The 23,899-nt window shown below is 37.7% G+C and overlaps 1 protein-coding gene across 4 annotated transcripts; it reads left to right on the top strand.

The window, feature by feature from the left end:
• The first annotated feature begins 4,443 nt into the window (after positions 1 to 4,443).
• On the top strand, positions 4,444 to 22,389 carry LOC109004278 (ubiquitin-like domain-containing protein CIP73). 4 transcript variants are annotated; one of them, XM_018982786.2, is made up of 18 exons: positions 4,444 to 4,627; positions 6,008 to 6,189; positions 6,290 to 6,416; positions 15,383 to 15,490; positions 15,598 to 15,716; positions 15,850 to 15,933; positions 16,318 to 16,509; positions 16,592 to 16,661; positions 16,737 to 16,891; positions 17,888 to 18,052; positions 18,132 to 18,203; positions 18,734 to 18,845; positions 19,071 to 19,271; positions 19,476 to 19,639; positions 19,842 to 19,934; positions 20,635 to 21,222; positions 21,813 to 21,965; positions 22,101 to 22,389. In XM_018982786.2, exons 2-18 carry the CDS (start codon positions 6,061 to 6,063, stop codon positions 22,176 to 22,178), a joined length of 2,610 nt encoding a protein of 869 aa, XP_018838331.1. In that variant the 5' UTR covers positions 4,444 to 4,627; positions 6,008 to 6,060; the 3' UTR covers positions 22,179 to 22,389. The 4 variants fall into 4 exon arrangements, with proteins under 4 accessions (XP_018838331.1, XP_018838332.1, XP_018838330.1 ...); XM_018982787.2 differs by having other exon boundaries at positions 6,045 to 6,189; positions 6,299 to 6,416; positions 22,101 to 22,365; XM_018982785.2 differs by having other exon boundaries at positions 6,045 to 6,189; positions 22,101 to 22,365.
• Positions 22,390 to 23,899: the final 1,510 nt, after the last annotated feature.

Genomic DNA, 23,899 nt, shown 5'->3' with positions numbered 1-23,899 from the left:
TGTGCGAGGGTCTTAGTCTATGCCAATCTACGCTTCTTTGTTGCCCCAGTGTCTGGAGGAGGTGTTGGGGTTGGTGTAGGTATAGTAGATGTAGTACCACATTTAATTGCATTAAACTCATCATATAATTTATAAAAGATATCTTAGACCATCTCACCAATAAGATCAATCCATGCATGATCGTGCGCAAGTCTCAAACCATATATCATGCCTGAAATTTTCAGACGGGGATCAAGAATAATAGCCACCTATAACAAAATATTTAGTCTAGTCAAGTCTCCCCAATACTTGTCATATTTGACCCTCATGGTCAATGACATTCCCCTCATCCTTAGATTAGAACCCCTACACATGTCGTCTAATTCTTCTTTCACCCTATATATTTGTTGATAAAATTCATAAGATGTAGGGTGCGAAGAAACAGATAACTTTAATGTGACATTGTAAAAAAACTCGTGAAAATCAACAAAAATAGAAACTACCTCCCAATCATCATCATTAGGCTTTCCTAATCCCCCATGTTCATCAAAGTATTTGACATATTGAATGGTCTACTCTATCTGGTAGGAACATCAGTACAAAGACCATTCTTTGATGTTATGCCTACAGTTTTCGTAGCAATTTTACAATTTTCCAATCTAGAAGGAGAAGACCTCACAAATTTCACAACCAATCTAACTCATGTAATCGAGTCATCAACATCTTTCAACCCCTCAGTCACAATTAAATTCAAGATATGTGCAGAATATCTAACATGCAAATATTCACCACATAAGAATGTCTTATTTGTCTCTCTAAGATAAGTCTTTAGATATCTCAATGCGACATCATCAGACGAGGCACTGTCAACCGAAACTATCAAAACCCGTGCCAACCCTAACTCATTTATTGAGGCCTCCAAAGCCTTCCCAATCGTCTCACTCTTGTGATCAGTTATTTGACAAAACTTAATAATCTTTTTATGAAGAATCTAATCAGAATCAATGAAATTAATAGTCAAAGACATATAATTGAAGTTTTAGATAGAAATCCAAGTATCGGTCGTGAAGCAAACTATCAAACCCGCCAATTGGCCCCTCAAAACATCTTTATATTTCCAGTACATCTTTTTAATATCTTTTGACATAGTGTGGCGAGAAGGAAGCGTAAATCTAGGTTCTAATTCTTGGACAAATTATTGAAACTCTCTCTCATCCACAAATTGAAAATGTAGCTCATCTATGATAACCATACGAGCTAACTTCCTTCTACACTCATCAGCATTATACTTTGTATACCACTTCAACGTTTGACCCCCACTACTTCTATCTGCCATTTTTTTTAGTCCAATTTCTAGTCTAGATTGACTCTTCTCAGTAAGGATCTTAATATTGGATTCTTCTTGCATTGTTTCTCTAAATGAATCTTTAACTGTGATATACCTAGGGGTGTAAATTTAAACCGATAAACATGTCCGGACGGGACCGAACCGGACCAGTTGGTCAGGTTTTGAACTGGTCCGGTCCAGAACCGGTTCCTATATTATGAAAACCGGTCGGATCTGGTCCGGTTTCGATTCTGTAATTTTCGGGACCTGACCGAACTGGACCGGTTGGAAAATATAAATATATAAATTAATTTTATATATTATACAAAATATTTATATATAAGTTTTATTTATAATATATAATTATATATTAAATTTTTATATATAATATATAATTATATATACATATGAAATAATTTCATATTATAATTTATAAATTATAATATAAAATGTAAATCTTAAATATGAATATTTGTAATTTGTTTGATCATATGTTATTAATATAATTATATATAAGATAATGTTATTATAATTTATAAAATAAAATTTTAATCTAAAGCTGAAAATTTAATTGATCATATGTTTTAAACATAATATATATTAAATTATTAATAACATTTTATTATAAAAAGTAACACTTTATTATATTTTTTTTTACATTTTAAAACTGAAAAATCGAACCGGATCGGAAACCGGTAAAATCGGAGGTACTGGTTTATGAGGATAACCGGAGCGTAATCGGTTTTGAAAAATACAAAACCGATACATACCGGTTCGGTCTTAGATTTTGTCCAAAACCGGACCGGACCGGTTACACCCCTAGATGTACCATGTTTCCTATAGTGACATCCATATATTTTTCCACAATAATTATATTTAGCTTGTGGGTTATTGGGATCACCACCCTCTAGTTTAGTCAAATGAGACCAAACTACGGAAACATGTTTCTTGCTTTGTGTGAGCTTGGGAGTAGGGCATGGTGTACTCCCACTCCCAAGGGTTGGAGTAGGGTTAGGTTCTGGGGCAGGTGTACTGATAAGGGTAGAAGAGCTATCAGTGAAATCTATTTGAGAAGACATTCATGATTCTATAACACAATAAAAAATTATAAAATCAATCAACACACGACATAAGAAAATCGTAATAATACACCACACATGAAAAAAGACAAAGTGCAAAACCAAAACAATTTAGGGCTTTTGGATTAAAACCCCTAAATCAATCAATTTATGGGTTTAATCCGAAACTTTAAATTTTGTTAGGGGTTTCAATCTCCAAATTTAAACACCCAGAAATAGTAAAATACAAACTACAAAAAAAAACAAAAAAACAAAGAGAGAGAATAGATAAATTTCAAACACATGCACAAATCAATCCATAGCAGGGTTTCGGATTGAACCCCTAAATGGATTTAGGGGTTCAATCCGAAACCCTAAATTGATTTAGGGTTCCAAATCCGAATACCCAGAAATAGTAAAATACAAACTACCAAAAAAAACAAACAGAGAGAAGAGATAAATTTCAAACACATGCACAAATCAATCCACAACACAAATTCACAATCATTCCCATCCTCCATCTCCGATTCAACCCATCTTTCCTCCAATCTCCAATCCAAAAATAAAAAAATAAATTCTAGGGTTTCGAATGTCTTACTTTTGAGTGGCGGCGAATGCGAAGTTTCAAAATAATAAGTTCAAACGACGGTGGAGTGACTATAGTTCTGGTGGTGCTTGTGCAGTCGTGCGTGAGAGAGAATAGATTAAGCGAGAGAGACAGAGAGATCGAGAGAGTGTGAGACAGAGAGAGAGTGAGTCTGAGAGAGAAAAGAGTTCGAGTCTTCAAGAAGGACGCGGGGGGAAGGGGGAGGGGAGAACTTAACTAAAAGTGAAACGGCGCTGTTTTGTCATGGACAAAACGATGCTGTTTTACTTACTAATGGGGTTTTATATATATATATATATATAATTTTAATTATATATATATTAAGTGGGGCGGGGGAAAAGCGGAGCTGCGCTTAGCCCCCTTCGTCCCCCGCCTCTTGGAGTGCGGGTGGGGCCCCCCACACCCCGCTCATGCAGGCCAGAACCCCCGCCCCGCATGGGCTGGGGCAGGGCGAACTGGGCGGGGCAACGCGGCCCCGCTGCCCACCCCTAGCTGCTTCTGCAATTAAAGATTAAGACAACATTAACTGTGGTTCACTACAAGTTGCCATTTGTTCTCCATTATGGTCCCTAATTATAATCCCAACTCTTACTTTTTGATTTTTTGAATATGTAGCAGCATCAAAGTTAACTTTAAGCCAACATTCCTCAGGTTTTCTCCAAATAGCCCTCTCTGGTCTTGGATGTTCTGTTGTGTTTCCCATTTCCTTCTTTTATTGAGCATCTTTGAACTCTTTTAATGACGATAGAGTAGATTGAACAATTTGTTTTGGGCCATCAAAGTGATTTTTGAAGACTGATCTATTTCTCTTATGTCATATACCTCTTAAAAAAACTGCTACTTCTTCCAACTTATCTTGAAACTGCCTTAGGTGCATTTTACCTCATAACTCCATAAAATTCACAGCCATAACAGTCCACTTATGTAAGACTTAAATGTTATATAGATATATATATATATATATTATATATATAATGATATGAGTTCAAAAAATCTCAAATTTAAATAAGTTTTCTATTTAAAATATTTTTAATGATGAGTTTAAAAAAATTGTCGAATCTCATTATTCTAAATATTTAATTATTTAAATTGTTTAGATGTTTAACTGAGTTGAAATAAATTGAATTCTTTTATGAATAGTAGTAAGTTAAAATGATTAAATGAGTTTTGTAAAACTCACATAAAATGAGTTTAAATGTGTTTAGATGTTAAGATGTATTTATGTGAACTTGAAAAGATTATGAATTCGGTATATAAAGAGATCTTGAATTAAAAAAAATTGTGATATAAAGAGATCTTAAATTAAATAATATTTAATAATTTAAAAATTATGTATTTAAATATTAGACTATACTTAAATTTGAACTTCTGCTCCAAACTACGTAGTAAAATTAATCATCTTTTCATCTAGATTATTCTGGAAATTCTGTTTCATGATAAACAGGGGCCAAGATTGCTTTTAATACGCCCCAAAGTTTCCTGCTTTTTGGTGCTCCAACCTCGTAAACCAGAGTAAAGTATTAAAGCTCGTCTCTTTTTGCTTACTCATCAAGTTATCTACTTTTTCAGTGATCAATAGTTAAGTACATCCCACTCTCAGCTTCCTCTCATCTCCGATCTTCGATTCATTTCCCAGCCATCCACACACCCAACGAGGTTCGTTTTTGAATTCCTAGCTCGATTCGTGCCTATACTATGTGTATTTGGCGATAGGCAGCTTGCTTGTTGTCCTGGAAATTCTCATACCGTTGATTGTGGATGAAATTTTGAGGATTCGTTTTCCTTGTTTTCTCTTTTGGAGTTATCTATCTTGTATCTGTGGATATTTTTTTGTCGACTTAATTTCTTGAAAGCCATAGTTAAGCAATGATAGCGTTGAATAGCAGGATTTAACGAACGTTAGGGGATATGCGCATTTGCGTGATTTCAAAGTCTGAGGGTTTGATAATATCTCTCCTGTTTTTTTTTTTTTGGCAAGAAAACAACTTAGGGAAGTTGCTTTTTGTTATACATTTGAGTTTAATTTGAAGGAAGTGAAATCTCATTGATACTGGAGTATGAAATCCTTGTCTTGGTGATTGCGGCCTACTGGTGTCGAACGCAGTTCCGGGTGGTGGAACTGCGAGATTTTGTGAACCTGGAGGCTTTACCATAAGATATGCACTTTGGATCCCCAAGAGTTATTGACCGAACTCTAGGGCCTAGAGTGGGAGAGAAATAGATATATGAAGTGAACTCGACTGTATATATAGTTGCCAATTTGAATTTCTTGGGTAGCAGTAGAGGATTCAAATTCATTTTGAATATGGGAAATAGTGTGTGGAATTGAAATTAGCAATTGTGACATGGCCAAACCCATGAATCATAATGGAAGTTAATGACTCATGGGTTTGATAAACACATTTCATGTTGTGACTTGGATTAAAAAAAAATGGTAAGTCATTGATTTATACATATTACATGTTATGGCTTGGATGTTGTCAACTGTAGTAATGTTTGTGGGAATACACTACCCGGCACTATATGTTTATTTTTAGTCCAAGTAAACTTTTAGTAACACTTATAAAAAAAACTTTTAGTAATTTTTCTCTGAATTTAACTGCTGATAAGGAGGTTGGCCTAGTAGATACTATAATGGAAAGTTAAAAGTTGGCATCTTAATGTATTTGCATTCGCTGATCTGCACCCCTTTTTCTATGCGAGAAAGGTTAGATTGCAGTCTTGCATTTGGAAGCAACACCCTTTAATGGACGAAAGAAAAGACGTGACCTATGACGAGAAATTTTAGTTTTTATGGTTGCTTACAACATATATTAATTACGTCAGTAAGGGTTGTTCTCCTTTAAGTGATAACAAATTCCCTGTACATTATTAGCAATCCTTTTTAGGTGGGTCTCGATTTGAGACTGAGGATTTTGGTTTTTTGCACCCCCTTTATAGCACTTCTGTTTAAACCATTAGGGGTTTTTGTTGTTTTTATAGTATGCCACCTATGCTGTATATTTTGTGCTGCATAATTTAAAATGATCTGAACAGGATTGTCTGAGTACATTCTTTGGGTTCTGGACATCAGTTTCTGTTGATATAGCATGGCGGATCAGTACTCCAATGAAGGTTCCAGAACTGGAAATGTTTCTGGGGAAAGCTCAGATTTGACTGTTCAGCTCAATATCAAGACTCTTGATTCCCAGATCTACAGTTTTCAAGTGGACAAAAATGTGAGCGCCAGTCTACCTTATTCAGGGTTATGTTTTGCACTATGCATGGGATTATTTGTCTATTGTATAGTTTTTTTGTCTAACTTTTGCCATTATCAAGTTATTACAGATGCGTGTTTCGTTGTTTAAGGAGAAAATAGCTAATGAAACTGGCGTCCCAGTTGGTCAGCAACGGCTGATTTTCAGGGGAAGGGTCTTAAAGGATGATCATCTTCTCTTGGATTATCGTATCCAACCATGGCATCACAGGCATTTATAACTGATCACATTACTCAGATCTATGACTTGGATACTTATTAAAACCTTTTCATGTGAGCTGACATGAATGTTTTTGGAGACCTTCAACAATCCATATTAGTTTGCCTTATTTTCTTTAGCATTGTAAATGTTTCCTTTTCTTTGGTTGGGTTAGTTTGATCCAAAACCTTCCTATCTTCTTTTGACTACAGCTAGCATATGATTATAAAAATATGTGTTCAGCTAGCATATGATTATAAAAATATGTGTTCAGCTAGCATATGAATAAGAGTGCCATTTATCTAAGCATTTAGCATCAAGCAAGCACTAATGTATTGAAGTAAAAAACTTGTAAAGTTGGGTACATACACACACACACAGAGTTAACTTGGTCAGATTTTTGTTGGCAAGTCATAATGATAAGTTTGAAAGGGCTTTGTTGATCACTGATGTGTCTCTGTCTTTGTGAATACAAGCTGACTGAAATTAATGTAATAAGAAGAATTGGTGTTTTGTTCTTCTTTTCTGAAATTGTTAAGGTTTGCAAAAGGCTTAGTTTTTATTTTTATTATTTATTTATTTATAAATAAGAATCTTTATTGAATTGAATGAAACTAGACAATGCCCCAAGTACATAGGAAGTATACAAAGTGAGACACCTAATTACATTCTAATGAGCTGAAAAGAAGATAGAAACTCATGGACATTCCCGCCCTTCAATACAATAGCAGAAAACCACTGTCAAAGAGACAATACAAATAAATTTCAGATTTCCCCCACTGCACGCTCCTTGTTGTTGAAACACCTATCATTCATTTCCGACCATAAGCACCACATTAAGCACAAAGGTATCATCCGCCACACTGCTGCCACTCGAGTGCTATTATGCCTCCTGTTCCAGCACGCTAGTAGTTCCACCACACTCTTAGGCATTACCCAACTTAGCCCGGCTCTATTAAGGATACCGGCCCATAACTCCCCAACCACCTCACAATATAAAAGCAAGTGATCTATCGATTCTCCATTCCTTTTACACATGTAACTGTCAATGGATAGCTTTGCTGTCCATCATCAATATAGTTTCCTTCTATTCTTCTTCCGTACTTAGGCTTGTACAGAATATATAGTTTCCTTATAAGGCTAAGAACGCTAGAATCACTCGATAATTAGTTTCTTCCCATGTATAGTTCTCTTGTAAAGTTTCTATATAATATACAGATTACTCAAAGGCCAATTGATTTCGGCCATTCAAACAGAACTTTAACCTATTTTGACATGGTATCAAGAGCCGGTTGAAATTTTTTTTCTCCTCTCAGTTTCGTTGTCGCCCGTGTGAATTTTTTTTCTCTCGGTCCCGTCTGTCGGCGTCGTCTGAGTCTCGGCAGCACATCTCGGCAGCTTTCGGCCTTCTGTTTCTAGTGGAGTCATTGTCGGCAGGGTCTGTCTCGGTTTTGATCATTTCGGCTTCTTCTCCCTCCATCGACGCGATCTGCTTCTGGAGTAGTGATTTTCGGCAGCTTCTGTTTTTACGGTCTGGGTATTTTTATTTCTTTCGGCGTTTTCGGTTTCAGTTATTTGGATTGGGTGGTTTCGGCATTTGTTTGGTCTGGGTATTATTTTTAGCTTCTATCATCTGTCGGTAGAAGTCCTCTATTGGCTCATTTATTTTTTTCTGGATTTTTTTTGCTTCATATTGGGTTCTATTTATTTGCAATGGACTCTACACCTATGTGTGTCAAATTTACAGGCAAAAATTATTCTACTTGGGCCTTTCAGTTTGAACTTTTCCTCAAGGGAAAATACCTTTGGAGCCATATTGATGGCACGGATGTTGCACAAACATCCAATACTGAAACATCCAAAGATGTCATGTCTTCGCCTTCTTGGGATGTGCTTGATGCTCGGATCATGTCTTGGCTTCTTGGTTCAGTGGAGCCACATATTGTCACTAACTTGCAGGCTCATCGCTCCGCTCAATCCATGTGGATTTACTTGAAGAAAGTTTATCATCAAGACAATGATGCTCGTCGCTTTCAGTTGGAACATGCGATTGCCATGTTTCAACATGGTAGTCTTTCCATCCAAGACTACTACTCGGCATTCTTGACTCTTTGGAATGAATATACTGATTTGGTTATAGCGGATGTTCCTGTTGCCGTACTTTCGACTATTCAGAAGCTTCATGCGACTAGTCAGCGTGATCAGTTTCTTATGAAGCTACGCCCGGAATATGAATCTGTTTGCTCTTCTCTACTAAACAGATCTCCGGTTCCTTCTCTGGATATTTGTTTTGGTGAGTTACTTCGCGAGGAACGTCTTAGTACTCAAGCTATTCTGGAGCAATCTCATGATAGTTCCAGTACGGCAACTGCGGCTTATGCTGCCCAAGGACATGGATCACCTATGACTTCTAAAAATTTGCAGTGTTTCTGTTGCAAGGCCTATGGGCATATTGCTGCCAATTGTCCTAAAAAATATTGTTCTTATTGTAAGAAAAATGGTCATATTATCAAAGAATGTCGTATCCGGCCCCAGAATCGTCAGGCTCACGCATTTCAGACTTCTGTGTCTATTTCTCCCACAGCGACTTCTGTAGCACATGACTCTTCCTCAGGTGTTTCCTCTGATCTTGCATCTCCTGCAGCAACTTATTGCACTCCTGAAATGGTGCAACAGATGCTAATTTCAGCATTTTCTGCGATGGGGTTTCAAGGTAAAAATTCTCCTAAACTCTGGTACGTAGACTTGGGAGCTTCTAATCACATGACAAATACGCCCACTGCTCTGTGTCATGTTCGACCCTATGCTGGTCAATCTGCTATTCAAACTGCCAATGGTAATTCTTTGCCAATAGCTGCTGTCGGAGATGCCTCTTCGACATTTACTGATGTGTTTCTTGCTCCTCAACTTTCCACGAATCTTATTTCTATTGGTCAATTAGTGGATAACAATTGCGCTGTTAAATTTTCTGGTGATGGTTGTGTTGTGCAGGACCAGGTAACGGGGGAGCCGATCGCGAAGGGACCTAAAGTGGGGCGTTTGTTTCCACTATTTTTACCTGTTCCAGCACTTTCTCCAGTTTCTTCTATTACGTCTTTTGCTTGTAATAATGTTCCTAATCTGAGTATGGTGTGGCATCGTCGTTTAGGCCATCCCAATACTCAGATCTTATCTCATGTATTGAACTCTGGTTTTCTTGGTAATAAAGAATGTTCGTCTTTATCTCTTGAGTGTGATTCTTGTAAACTTGGTAAAAGCAAAACTCTTCCATTTCCTTTGCATGCTAGTAGAGCTTCTCACTGCTTTGATCTTGTTCATAGTGATGTTTGGGGACCTTCCCCCGTTAGTTCACATGAGAAATTTAAATACTATGTGACTTTCATTGATGATCATAGCAGATTTACTTGGGTTTATTTCCTTCGTTCCAAATCTGAGGTTTTTCGTACTTTCACTGCGTTTTTAGCATATGTTGACAATCAATTTTCTGCAACTATTAAGACATTACGCACAGATTCTGGTGGTGAATATTTGTCTAATGAGTTTTAGGTTTTCTTGGCTTCTAAAGGTATTATTCATCAACGTTCATGTCCCACTACTCCCCAACAGAATGGAGTAGCCGAACGCAAAAATCGCACTCTTCTTGACATGGTACGTACTCTCTTGTTAGAATCCTCTGTTCCATCCATGTTCTGGGTCGAGGTTCTGAAAACTGCTACTCATTTGATTAATCGTTTACCTTCCCAAGTCTTACACATGGAGTCTCCCTATTTCCGCTTGTTTGGTAAGCAACCTAGTTATGATAATCTTCGTACATTTGGTTGTGTATGCTTTGTTCATTTACCTCCTCATGAGCGACATAAATTATCTGCTCAATCTGTTAGATGTGCATTCTTGGGATATAATGTGTGTCAAAAGGGATTTGTTTGTTATGATCCTACTTTACATCGCACATGCATTTCTAGGAATGTTATTTTCTTTGAAAATCAACATTTCTTTCCTGTGTCATCTGTGCCCTCTTCTTCCACTGTGGTCCTCCCCTCCTTTGAGCAACAATTCTCAAATCTTCCTCCAGTCCGCTCTCGCTTTAAACCAAGTATTGTGTATACGAGACGCTCCCGCCCACAGTCTCTTCCCGTGGCTCACCCGATATCTGATCCTAACATGCTCCAGAACCAGTCAGATGCAGCACCTCCAGAGCCCTTGGTACGACGCTCTCCTCGAGTGTCTATACCTCCGGATAGGTATGGTTTTCCTTCTGGGTCCTCTATTTCAGCTCTTACTGCTGCATTATCCAATTTTGATATTCCCACATGCTACTCACAAGCTGCCAAGCATGACTGTTTGCAACAAGCTATGCAGGAAGAAATTGCAGCTCTAGAGGCCAATCATACCTGGGACATTGAGCCATGTCCTCCAACAATTGCTCCTCTGGGTTGCAAATGGGTTTACTCAGTCAAGGTTCGATCTGATGGAAGTTTGGATCGTTACAAAGCTCGACTTGTTGCTCTTGGGAATAATCAGGAATATGGTGTCAATTATGAAGAGACCTTTGCTCTTGTGGCTAAGATGACTACTGTTCGTACGATTCTAGCTCTTGCTGCTTCTAATGATTGGCCACTACATCAGATGGATGTCAAGAATGCTTTTCTTCACGGGGATCTTAAAGAGTGTATTTATATGAAACCACCACCGGGACTGATTTCTCCTTCGACTTCGCATGTGTGTAAGCTTCGTCGCTCCCTTTATGGTCTCAAACAAGCTCCAAGGGCCTGGTTTGATAAATTTCGAACCGCTTTATTACAATTCTCATTCAAACGGAGCAAGTATGACACTTCATTGTTTCTTCGGAAATCAGATGTGGGTATTGTTGTTCTTTTGGTTTATGTTGACGATATTGTGATTACTGGTTTCGATTCTATTTTACTTGGCCAGCTCAAGACTCATCTCTCTGAGTCATTTCATATGAAAGACCTTGGGTCTCTCACATATTTTCTTGGTCTCGAGGTGCATCGTAGTTCATCTGGTATTTCACTCAATCAACATAAGTATGCTAGTGACCTGGTGGCTACAGCTAGCCTACAGGAGGCCACTTCTGTTGATACTCCCATGGAATTGAATGTCAAGCTTCGCAAAGAGGAGGGTGATTTACTTGAGGATCCCAGTTTATACTGGAAGTTGGTAGGTAGTCTTGTCTATCTCACCATTACTAGACCGGACATTTCCTTTGCAGTACAACAAGTCAGCCAGTTTCTTCAGACCCCTCGTCATCTTCATTTGGCTGCTGTCCGTAGGATCATACGCTATGTTCAGGGCACCTCTGCCCGTGGCTTATTCTTTCCTGCAGGCAATTCTCATCGCCTTATTGCTTATAGCGATGCTGATTGGGCCAGTTGTGCTAATACACGTCGATCTATTACTGGTTGGTGTGTGTTTTTAGGTAATGCATTGATCTTCTGGAAGAGTAAGAAGCAAGACAGAGTCTCTAAGTCATTTACAGAATCTGAGTATCGGGCAATGTCTCTTGCTTGTTCCGAAATTATTTGGCTTCGAGGTTTGCTTGCTGAGCTAGATTTTTCTGAGACCGATCCTACACCACTACATGCTGATAATACGAGTGCTATTCAAATCACAGCCAATCTTGTTTATCATGAGCACACGAAGCATATTGAAGTTGACTGTCACTCTATCCGTGAAGCATTTGAAGCTCGTGTTAGCACTCTCCCACATGTTCCCACTGAACTACAAATTGCTGATATCTTCACCAAAGCTCTCACTCGCCATCGACACTGTTTCTTAAGTGGCAAATTGATGCTTGTTGATCAACCCGCATCAATTTGAGGGGGGCTGTCAATGGATAGCTTTGCTGTCCATCATCAATATAGTTTCCTTCTATTCTTCTTCCGTTACTTAGGCTTGTACAGAATATATAGTTTCCTTATAAGGCTAAGAACGCTAGAATCACTCGATAATTAGTTTCTTCCCATGTATAGTTCTCTTGTAAAGTTTCTATATAATATACAGATTACTCAAAGGCCAATTGATTTCGGCCATTCAAACAGAACTTTAACCTATTTTGACAGTAACACCACTCTATAACCATCATACCCCGCTTCCTTAGATTATCAATCATCAAAATCTTCCCAAGTGCAGCTGTCCAAATAAAAAATGCAACTTTAGACGGCACTAAAACTTTCCAAATGTTCTTCCACGGAAATAATGTGGGTTGTTGGACTGTCAAAACCTTATAAAAAGATTTAACAATAAACTTTTTCCTCCCCGTGTGAATCCACAACATACGATCACCCTCATTGCCTCCTAACTTTGCTGAATACAAGTAGCTATAAAAATATGTCATCTCTTCAAGTTCCCAATCCTAAGCATTTCTAGTAAAAGTAACATTCCAAGTTACCGTCCCATTTGCACGATACAACAATTCTGAAACTGTAGCTTGCTGATTTTCTGCCAAGTTAAATACCACTGGATAAACAGTGTAAAGAGGGCTCTCCCCACTCCACGCATCGAATCAAAAGTGGTTCTTGCTCCATTACCCACCTCATACTTAATATGTTTTTCAAAAGTGTTCCACCTCTTTCTAATAAATTTTCATAAGCTTACTCCATAAGATCTCCTACCCTCCTTAGAACACCAACCCCCCCATGCACTACCAAACTTGTGATTAATAACCTCTCTCCACAATGAGTTCTATTCCATTTGATACCTCCACAACCACTTCCCTAGGAGTGCCTTGTTAAAAGTACTCAAATTTTGCACCCTTAACCCACCATTCGCAATTGGACAGCTCACCCTTTGCCAACTTACAAGGTGAAATTTAAATTTCCTCCCCCATGCCACCCCATAAGAAAGCTCTAAACAAATTTTCACTTTGGTTTGCCACACCTACCGGTAATGGGAATAGAGAAAGATAGTAAGTGGGGAGGTTGGAGAGGGTACTTTTGATAAGTGTTAATCTCCCCCCTTTTGATAGATATAGCCGCTTCCACCACGATAATCTTTTCTCAATCTTCTCTACCACCCCATCCCAAATGCTCTTTGCTTTGAATAACGCCCCCAATAGAAGTCTAACGTATTTCTTAGGAAGAGAGGCAATTTTACAACCCAACAACTTTGCTAGAGAAGCAATATTACTCACATCCCCCACCGGTACCAATTTTGACTTCCCCAAGTTCACATTGAGTCCCGAAACAGCTTCAAAGCACAACCAACAGAACTGCCCTTAGAGCTTGAATCTGGTCACTAACAGCTTCAAATCACAAAAGATGAGCGTATCATTCGTGAATAGTAAGTGAGAAATGGAATTGACACCATTACTATTGCTACCCACTGAAAAACCAGCAAGAAATCCCCCCCTCACAGCTGCCTTCACCATGCGACTCAATGCCTCCATTACTATGACAAAAAGGAAAGGTGATAACGGATCTCCTTATCGCAAACCCCTCAAAGATTGAAAAAAACCACAAGATTTTCCGTGACTAAGACCGAAAACCGAGCGGTCGAAACACAATGTTTAACCCATTCGTACCACCTATCCCCAAAGCCACATCTTCTAAGCATATAAAATAGGAAGTCCCTACACATATGGTCATAAGCCTTTTTCATGTCTAGCTTGCAAAGGATCCCCGGAAGGCCCTCTCTTAACCCGTTGTCCAAATACTCATTTGCTATCAAAACTGAATTCAAAATTTGCCGACCCCGAACGAAAGCATTTTGAGGTTTGGAAATGAGTGTATCCATCAACAAACTCATACAATTAGCTAATACTTTTGATATGATTTTGTAGATCCCACCTACCAAGCTAATAGGCCGGAAGTCTTTCAATTCATAGACACCAATTGTCTTTGGAATAAGTGCAATGAAAGTAGCGTTTAATGACTTCTCAAATTTAAGATTAGAATGAAAAGCATGGAAAATGTGCATCATTTCCTCTTTCACTATATCCCAACATTCTTGAAAGAAAGCCATAGAAAAACCATCCGGACCCGGGGTTTTATCTTTGCACATACCTCTCACCATGCAAAGGGCTTAGTTTCAAGGTTCTATTGTATATGTCGACTGTTCATGTTTTAATTCTCGTGCATAGTGGGGGTTCATAGTTCTGATTGCTTGTAAGTTTGTTACTGACATTTTATTGTTTCTAGGATGGGTTCATGTTAAATAATAAAGCACTATCCCCATTAGGGGTGGCAATATGTGACACGACCCATTAACCCAACTCGAACATGACACGAAATTAGTGGGTTTGGGTTTGATGTTACGGATTTGGATCAAAACGGGTTGACCCATTAAGACATGATTCATTAACGGATCACTGACAGGTTAACCCATTAGTGACCCGTTTAGAGCCGTTAAATTTCTTTCACTCAAAATTATAATTATATCATTTTTAACATAAAAATAAAAATATTCTAACCTTATTTTGTATTCCCTAACTCTCTTAGTTCTTAGTCGAGTCAGTTCCCACGAGTCATGACCGTCTCCTACACTTCATTTGGATTGTAATTTTGGTGTTTTTATTATTTGGATTGTAATTTTGGACTTATGTAGCTTATCAAAAAAAATTTTGGACTTATGTAGTTAGTTTTATATTTTTGGGAGATATTGTGATTTTAACTTTTATGTGAAATTATGTTAATCAAGTCAGATGAATTATTTGGGTCAATTCAACCCATTTACATAAATGGGTTGAAACGGGTGGTGTCGATATATTTTTAGTTAATTCATAATGGGTCAAAACGGGTCTTGTTGTGTCAACCCATTATTTTAATGGGTCGTGTTAGGGTTTGGAGATTTGACCTATTAAGCTTAATGGGTCGTGTTTGGGTTGAGCCATATCGTATAATATACACGACCTGACACAATACGAATATGACCTGTTAACACAATTTGCCACCCCTAAATTCCCCATAACTTTCAACAATAGTTCCTTAATCAGTTGTAGATGTGGAGAATGGGCATACCTTGCATTTAGTGGAGAGGCAGCCATCCCAGGCACAACCTTCTTCTGGTGCAGGTTCTGGAGAGGCAGCTGGGAGTAATGGTAGTAGAGGTTGGTTTTGGGGCTATGTGCTTGCGCTGTATATTGAGCTTAGAGCAAGAATGAAAGTCGGTCAGTATTAAGTTATATTAATAGTGGTTATTTACATGAGTTGGCAGGGAGTGATCCTAGTACCGGCAACCCTCGTAATCGCGTTGGGCAAATTTCACACAGTGTAGTTCTTGGGACCTTTAATGTTGGGGAGCAGGGTGAAGGCGTTGTTCCGGACCTTTCCCGGGTGTGTCTTTTTGCTTGTAGTTTATGAAAGTCTTGCTTAAATTTGTTGGTAGTGGGGTATGGGGTGAGGTAGGATTATGTCCATTAGTATTGACACAAGCATTTATGCTTTTTTTGTTTTATTTGAGTTGTAGGTTATTGGGGCTGTTCTGAATTCTATAGGACTTGGCGGCCAGACTACAACTGTTGGTACTAGTGGCACACAGTCTTCTACTTTGGTGAGTGATGCGTGAGCCCTGAAATTGTGGTTATAATATTGTATTCATTTTTTTAATAAAAAATCTCAGTTCTCACAGAGAGGCATTTTTACCATGATCTACATGGTCATATGCTAGAATTACAATTTATTGTCTTGACTTCATAAATCATGCTGTTCGGCGTTTACCTGTTTAAAGCAATAAATTATGCATATTTTGGGGCTTATGATTAGGATGGCACCTGACATGTGATCAATCTAAGACTTTTTAGTTACTGTTAAATGGTTTCAACTAAGCTCGTCTCTCAGTGGGGTTTTTTGAGTCAGTAAAGAAATTTGACTTAAAGAGATGATGTGACCTTTTTTCATGTAATGAATAATTATATGCATTTCCCTCCTGTCATAGCCAAATGATGCTGGCCAGGCTCCTCGAGGAAATGAAACAGAAGGGATACGTGGCAATGTTGGAATTCAGATCCAAGCAGGAAATCAGGCACAGTCTGGGCAGGCATTTTCTGGTCAACTATTCCAATCTTTACCTCAAGTCGTGCAAATCCCTTTGGCTACAGCAGCAGCACCTGTTCCTTCCCTTCATGTGGTAGTGATATATACTTTTCTTGATGTTTTACTTGTCTTTTGCATTTTATTGTTCTTCAATGTCATTTCCTTTCCCATTTCAGCCTATTCCTGACTCTCTGAGTACTCTTTCCGAGTTTATGAATCGCATGGAGCAAACATTTTTGCAAAATGGTGAATATTCCAAATACCTTTTAATCTTGTAGTTGCAAACAACTACATAAAAGTAACCAGTTATCCTTGATGTAGGGTATCAGCCGAATCCATCTTCAACCAATGCTGGTGACCCACCAAGGGTGGAATTACCTTCCAATGCGCAGGGGATGTGTACGCCTGAAGCATTGAGCATTGTACTACGCCACGGGCAACGACTTCTTGGTGGTCAAGCAGCTGCTGCGCTATCTGTAATCACTATATTCAAAATACTAGTAGTTATGTTTATCATTGTTAGTGGCTTAGTTCTTCCTCTTGGGTATTTGGACCTCTAATTTTTATGTCTAGCATCAAAACTTTGTTAGTGTGTAGTGTGTACATTTGTTGTTAACCTCTTTTTGTGCTTTGTGTTTTATAATATTATTTACCTCTAGAAACTATGTGCCCTCTTTTGTGGAAGATAATAATTCACTACGAATTAGGTGTATCCGATGCATACCTCGTGTAGTTGGGATGGTGTCTTTTTTTCTTTTTTTTTTTATCATTAATAAAAAATAATCTTTCTTATATTAAAAAGAACAATTTATCATGAGGAAAAGAGAGGAATGCCTTTCATTAGTTCTCTAAACCCCAATCTTGGAATTGTCTATATTTGTTGATAAGGACTCAAAATAAATAATGAATTTCTCTGTATGTCTCCTAATTATCCTATTTTATTTGGTGTTCCTCTTGTATTCTTCTTGTGTACTTGGCTATGCTTTTTGCAATTTTAATGAAATCTTAGATTACTTACGTATAAAAAGGTCTCCTAATTAATCCCAAGGGGTTGGCCCAAGTGGTAAAGGCCTTGGTCTTGGGGTATCACTCCCTTCAAGGTCCAAGGTTCAACACTTCATGGGTGCAAACAATCCTTTTGGGCCGCACCTCCTGGTGAAAAGTCAGCGATTTAACCAGTTTCGTGTAGGGAAACTTCCGAGGGTGCGGTGCACGAGACAGGGGTTTATTATACAGGAGTGGGTCCGAAAGACCCTGCCTTGGAAAGGTTCCCTAACATAAAAAAATAATAATAAAATAAAATAAAAAGGTCTCCTAATTATATGATAAAGAGTTTTTTCCGTAACAAAACTCTAATTTCTGAAAAGTGTGATCGATGAAGCTGGGATGCTCGTAGATTTGTCAATTTTACATTCTTTACATTTGCTACTTATCTGATCATATGTTACCTGTAACTTGCTGCAACTTTGTAGCATATTGCAGGACGCTTGGAGCAAGAGGGATCTTCTTCTGATACCACAATAAGGGCCCAATTACAGGCAGAGTCAATGCAATTAGGGCTTGCAATGCAACATTTAGGAGCTTGGCTTCTTGAGCTTGGTCGCACAATTTTGACACTGCGAATGGGACAGTCTTCAGTATGGGTCTTATCCTTCATGTATCCCTTCGTCTATTGGTGAGTAGAAGGCATTTAACATCTCGTGGTTCAATTTGCAGGCGGAATATGTTTTGAATGCAGGACCTGCAGTTTACATATCTTCATCAGGGCCTAATCCTATAATGGTTCAGGTTTGTCCATGATCATATGCTTTTACGAATTCTTTACAAGTTATTAAGCATTTCAGGTGTTTGGTTCATTTTGACCAGTTTAGAAGAAGTTGGATATGTAAGCTACTGTGAGGTTAATCTGATTTAGGCTAGTTGAAGTAACATCAATTATTTGCAATTTTAGTTGTCAATAGGTTGACCGAATCATTCTTGTCTCTGAATCAGTTGTATTCAGCAATAAAACAATTTTCTCCTTAAACTGTAAGACTGGTTCATCCTGAGGCCAATGCTTTATGAAGTGTATTTGAATTTTGATAAGGTTTAGTAAGTATATTCAATATGAACCGGGCATGCTTTATTCTCCGAGTAGAGAACAAATAGAACAATCTAACAAGTGCAATGTAATAAGTAGAGCAAGCTATAGAATAGAAAAGAAGCTGTAGATTAACTTGTCTAATCCTGATCATCCTTAAGCCCTAGTAGTTATGGCTTATATAAAATTGTGTTGTTTTGATGTCCATTATGCATTGGTGATCTTGTACTATTTGCAGCCTTTGCCTCATCAAACCAGCTCCTTCTTTGGTGGTTCTGTTCCTCATTCAAATCCCGGCCCTGTTGGTATAGGGATTACTCCAAGGCACATTAACATTCATATACATGCTGGTAAGAAATTGCTTATCACATGAGGTTTCTTCTCTTTTCTACTGAAAATTTTCATTAACTTATTTTGAAATAGAGGAATTTTATGTACAAACCCAAACTGCGTATTTCTTATATCCTTGAGTTTTCTTCTTTATTTTTTCTAATTCAAGGATTATCATCAATAAAATTATTATTTACCGATCGGTTTTTTTTCCTGTATGATGATTTAATGCTATTTAATATCAGGTACTTCGCTTGCGCCAATTGTTTCTGCAGTTGGTACAAGGGCCGGTAGTGCAGAAGTAATGCAGGGAGAACGTCAGAATGGTGCTGGTTCTGGTGATTCCAGTGCAACAAGGGTGCTACCTACAAGAAGTGTCAATCCAGTGGTTGGCGCATCACATCCTAGTGGTCTTGCAGGTTCTGGTGTAGCACAACCTAGTCTAGGTATTTCAGTTTCAGATCCACCTTCTGACTCTGTTTCACTATCATCTGTTATGTCCTAAGTCGATTCAGGAATTAGAAATTTCGTTGGTAACTTGCAAGGAGATGCCGTGGTTTCATTCAGTACTCTGGTTTTGAAGCCATTAATTGTTTGTGTCAATGAACTTAATGCCACCCAACTCACCATCCTGTTCTTTGTCTACACAGGTGGCCAACCGGAGTCAGTTGTTCAAAATTCTTCTGTTGAATCTGCCGCAGGCAGGGATGTGGGGAATGAACAGCAAAATAACAATACAGTTAATTCAGTCAACAGATTTGGGGAATTAGGCAAATCTATTCCTGGGTGCACACCTGAAAGTGAAGGTCAGAAGGTATATATTTTGATGCAATATGGGGATCCTATTTCTGTTTTTTCTGTTTTTATTATTGGAATCTTGTGCTGATTTATTGATTAACCAGCTCGACCAATTGAGTGATATTAATGTTTCAACTGGCTTGAAAGATGTTTCTGCCTCTGGAACTTCTCTGAGTTGTTTAAGTGGAGGAACTGAAGCAAAGTCTGACTTTCCTCAGGAAATTACTCTGAGATCTGATCAGAAGCATGATACATCTGAGGGTGCCAAAGCTGTTCCGCTTGGTTTAGGGCTGGGAGGTTTGGAACGTAAGGTAATTGAGCTATGTATTTCTATCAATATTATTTTAAATAGCTTATTGGAAGCTATATGATATCCTTAAACTACTGCTATGTATTTAACTTTCCTTGCACGTGGTGTTCTTGGTATAACGTGTTAGAATCTCATGAAATGAACATATGGGGTCTTTCTGTATACAATAATAAAAAAACGCTCATAATAACTGGGAGGATCTTCAAATGCAAGACTTACTGCATGGAATCTTTAAAAAGTTCTTTATCTCTCTTGGTCAGATGTTCCTCATAGTTAGTTTGTGCTTTTATGTCCTTGCTTTATCTATGTATTTTGCCGCTTGATGTTCATTTTTTAGACAACATTGTTTTAAGATGTATGGCTGGTGACAGATTAAGCAATAGAAGTTTATGAAGCTTTGATTATCATGTTTAGCATTCTGGATGCCTGTTGTGGGTTCATTCTATATGCTTTAGTCAGATGGCTTGAGTTTGTATATTTCCAAAGTAGTACGTGAGTATTCTTCCTCAGGTGTGGTTCTCTGTGTTGAATGGCTATGCATGCCATGTGCCACTTTGCTTTGTTGTAATTATTTTATTTTATGTTTCAAATGAAGTAGTGGGCTATCGGTACATTCCTTAGTTTTTGGGTGCTTTCGGTGACGTGATGAGTCAATTGCATGTTTCATAAATACTTAATCCATGTAATACTAATGCAAGCAGAGGCGAGGCATGCAGCAAAAGTCAAAGGTCATGGGTGGTGATAGTGGGACTACTAGTACTTCTGATGATCAGAATCAGCAGATAAGAAAAAGCGGCCAACAGATTTTGCAGTCTCTAGCATCTCGTAGCTCTGTTGTAAATAATATGAATGCAAATGAACGGTCCCCAGAGCAGCTACCCTCTCCAATTGATATGGCAGGTCTTATGTCTCAGGTCATGCAAACTCCTTCGTTGAATGGTTTGTTGACTAGTGTTTCAGAACAAGCTGGGGTTGGCTCTCCTGATTTCTTGAGGAATGTGTTGCAACAGCTCTCTCAGAGCCCTCAGATGAGGAACACAGTCAGTCAAGTTGTTCAACAGGTTGATAGCCAAGATCTTGGAAGCATGTTTGCTGGGCTTGGAAGAGGCCAAGGTGGTGGCCTTGATTTGCCTAGGATGTTCCAACAGATGATGCCCATTGTTTCCCAAGTCCTCAGAGGTGGATCAACCCACTCTCAGCTTTCTCCTGCCATGGAAGCTGAAGCCCAACCGCACCATAATGAACCAAGGATGCGCAATGATGACAAACAAAATGAACAAAACTTCCAGGTTTGAATAGGCACACATCCATAAAGTAATTTATATAGTAGTTTCTTTTGCTCTTTTACGTTTGTTTCTTTTTATGGGCTCTAAGTCAAATATACTAACAGTGCTTCGTTTGCACGAGTCCAACTTTTTAGCCATGGCTTCAATACTTCGATTTGTTTTTATACTGCTACCTCATTGAACTGCTTCAGGTTGTTGATGGACTTTTTTTAACCTTTGGAGCACCTCTGTGTACAAACCAAGTTTTGGAAAGTAAATCTGTATATTATTGTTGCTAACCAAGAAATTGAAGGACTGCTTAGATTACATACTATGATAACATTTTCTGGACTATTATTTTGTGGACCATTGTTTTCATGATTGTTCTTATGTGGGTCCGATGCTTAATACTAAAATTTTGTACTTTAGCTAAAATAAAATTAAAGTCACCATTCTGCCTCTTTCCGTCGATTTGGATCATCTGTTACCATATCTAGTCATTTGAAACTGGTGCTTCTGTCTTGCCGTTTTCTTGGGCTGATTTTTTTATTTCTCTTGATTGTGTTGATACCATCTTCTGTTCTAATTGTGTCCTTATCTTATTTGTTTTTCAGACCAATCTCCAACAAGTGGCTCAGAGGATTGAGCGACTGAATCCACCCGGAAATGTTTTCCATTCTGTAGTCGAAAATGCAGTTCAGTTATCTGGCAGAAGTGGTTCTGAAGATCTTATTAATGAATTGTGCAGCGATGAAGGTCTTGCTAATGTAAGTGTTCCAATGTTATGATTTGTGAACCCGATCCTGCCAATTGATTGAAGTGCAACTCTTCAGTTGACTGCTTCAAAAGTTATGAACTTCCATGGTTTGAGCTCATGAGATATTTCTGGCTTATATATACAGGAATATATGGAGATGTTGCGCCGTGATGTTCATCGACGACTTCATGGCGAGTCTAGGCCGGACAACTGCTCACCATAGGTTTTGCTGGTAATTATTGAATCTGCTAGGGGTTTATTTGCAGTTACTTGGCGTCTTTGTACAATGTAGGTTTGTTATATGGTTTGCTTTTGATCTATAGTTGATATATTTTGTTAAGAGTCACGTATCTGGTTCATAGTTGTATCAAATTACTATCAGAAATTATTGAGTTGATAATTTTTTAAGACCAAAGGGATATTATGCATGATCATGGCAACTATCCGTTTCTAATTTTTTCTGAACTTGTTTGACTGTGCGCCAATGCGGCCCCGCCACAGGTAAATGCGGAACAAACATATGAAAATACATATTGACCGATCCTGGTCTTTCAGCATGTATAAATTATGAGTACCCACAATTTTGGAGCATGAATCATTTTTCCTTCTGAAAACGTTTGATCTAACATGTGGGTGCAACATTTAATTGGTTTGATACATGTCTATCATTGAAAGAAGAAAGAAGGATTGCCAAAGTGGGGGGGACATAGCAGCTGTGGTCATAATTCATCAGCCTGCTTGAATCCAACGGCCAATAACATTTTGCTCAAGTTTCGATCAAATGTTCTTCACCCGTAAGATGGCTTCCAGGCTTTGAACTACTGTGAACAATCGTGTGTTCCATAGTGATCTCTTGGCATTATGTTTACGACTACTTTTGTTTTTTTTATGACATTGGTATATGATAAAATTTTAATTATTTAATTAAATTTAAACCCAAAAAGTTGAGTCTGGTTGAATTTCCATAGAATGGGGATTCCTGTTTTTTTCCAATCAAAACCATTAACGCCAGTTGATGCTGGCTCATGTCATCATAGGCTTTCCGAGAGATCACTAGCGACAATAATAGTAATTAATTAATGGGATGTGTTTGGTGTTTTTTTAAGTTGATTAAGGTTCCGTTTGTATGATCAATTGAATTAAGTTGAGTTTTTTATAAATAGTAATGAGTTGAGATGGTGTAATGATTTTTGTGAGAGTCATCTAAGATGAATTTAGATGTGTTTGGATGTGAAGATAAATTTAGATGTATTTATGAGAAGTTGAAAAATGTTGTGGGTCATGCGTGTAAAGAGGTGTTTAGTTGAAAAAGATTGTGAGTTTTATGTGTTAAAAGGTTTTGAGTTGAATGATATTTAATGATTTGAGAGTTTGATATTTAGATTTAAAATTAGATTTAATTGAATTCATCTTAATATGTTTCAATGTCCAAACAGAGTTTAAATCATCTTTTTTAGTTCAAGATAGCAACTTTAACAAAAAAAGAAAAAGAAAAAAAGGACAAAATTAAATCAAAATCCGTTGACGCAAAACATCTATAAAATCAGACGTGATGGTAAATTACAATAAAGATGAATGAAAAAAACACTACAAAATTACAAATATGAAAACCAAACATGCCCCTGGGAGTGAGGCCCGCATATCAAATTATAATAAACTCGCGACAGAGTTTCATGTGATAATGTATTATATCAAATTATGTTAATTTATGTAGTTATTTTTATAGAATTTTTTTATAATTAAAGTATTTTTTAAATTATATATTATTTTGAAAAAAATAATATTAAATACAATTTTAATGTGTACAAATTTTGCATGCACATTTTAAAAATAGTGAAATTCATTGTAAAAAAATTGGTTTTTTATACATAAGTTTTAGATTTTTTCGGCTTTTTTCAAAAGTAATTTACATTTTAGAGCTGTATAAATAATTTTTCATAAAGA

Source organism: Juglans regia, chromosome 8, assembly GCF_001411555.2.
Source record: "Juglans regia cultivar Chandler chromosome 8, Walnut 2.0, whole genome shotgun sequence".
Lineage (NCBI taxonomy): Eukaryota > Viridiplantae > Streptophyta > Magnoliopsida > Fagales > Juglandaceae > Juglans > Juglans regia.
This window is presented reverse-complemented; position numbering and strand designations above follow the sequence as displayed.

Excerpts from the sequence above, each read along its gene's own strand:
- LOC109004278 (XM_018982786.2), top strand. The coding sequence starts at position 6,061 with ATGGCGGATCAGTACTCCAATGAAGGTTCCAGAACTGGAAATGTTTCT. Across the intron at positions 16,510-16,591 it reads CTGTTCCTTCCCTTCATGTG|CCTATTCCTGACTCTCTGAG; the intron begins GTAGTGATATAT and ends TTCCCATTTCAG. Across the intron at positions 16,662-16,736 it reads GCAAACATTTTTGCAAAATG|GGTATCAGCCGAATCCATCT; the intron begins GTGAATATTCCA and ends TCCTTGATGTAG.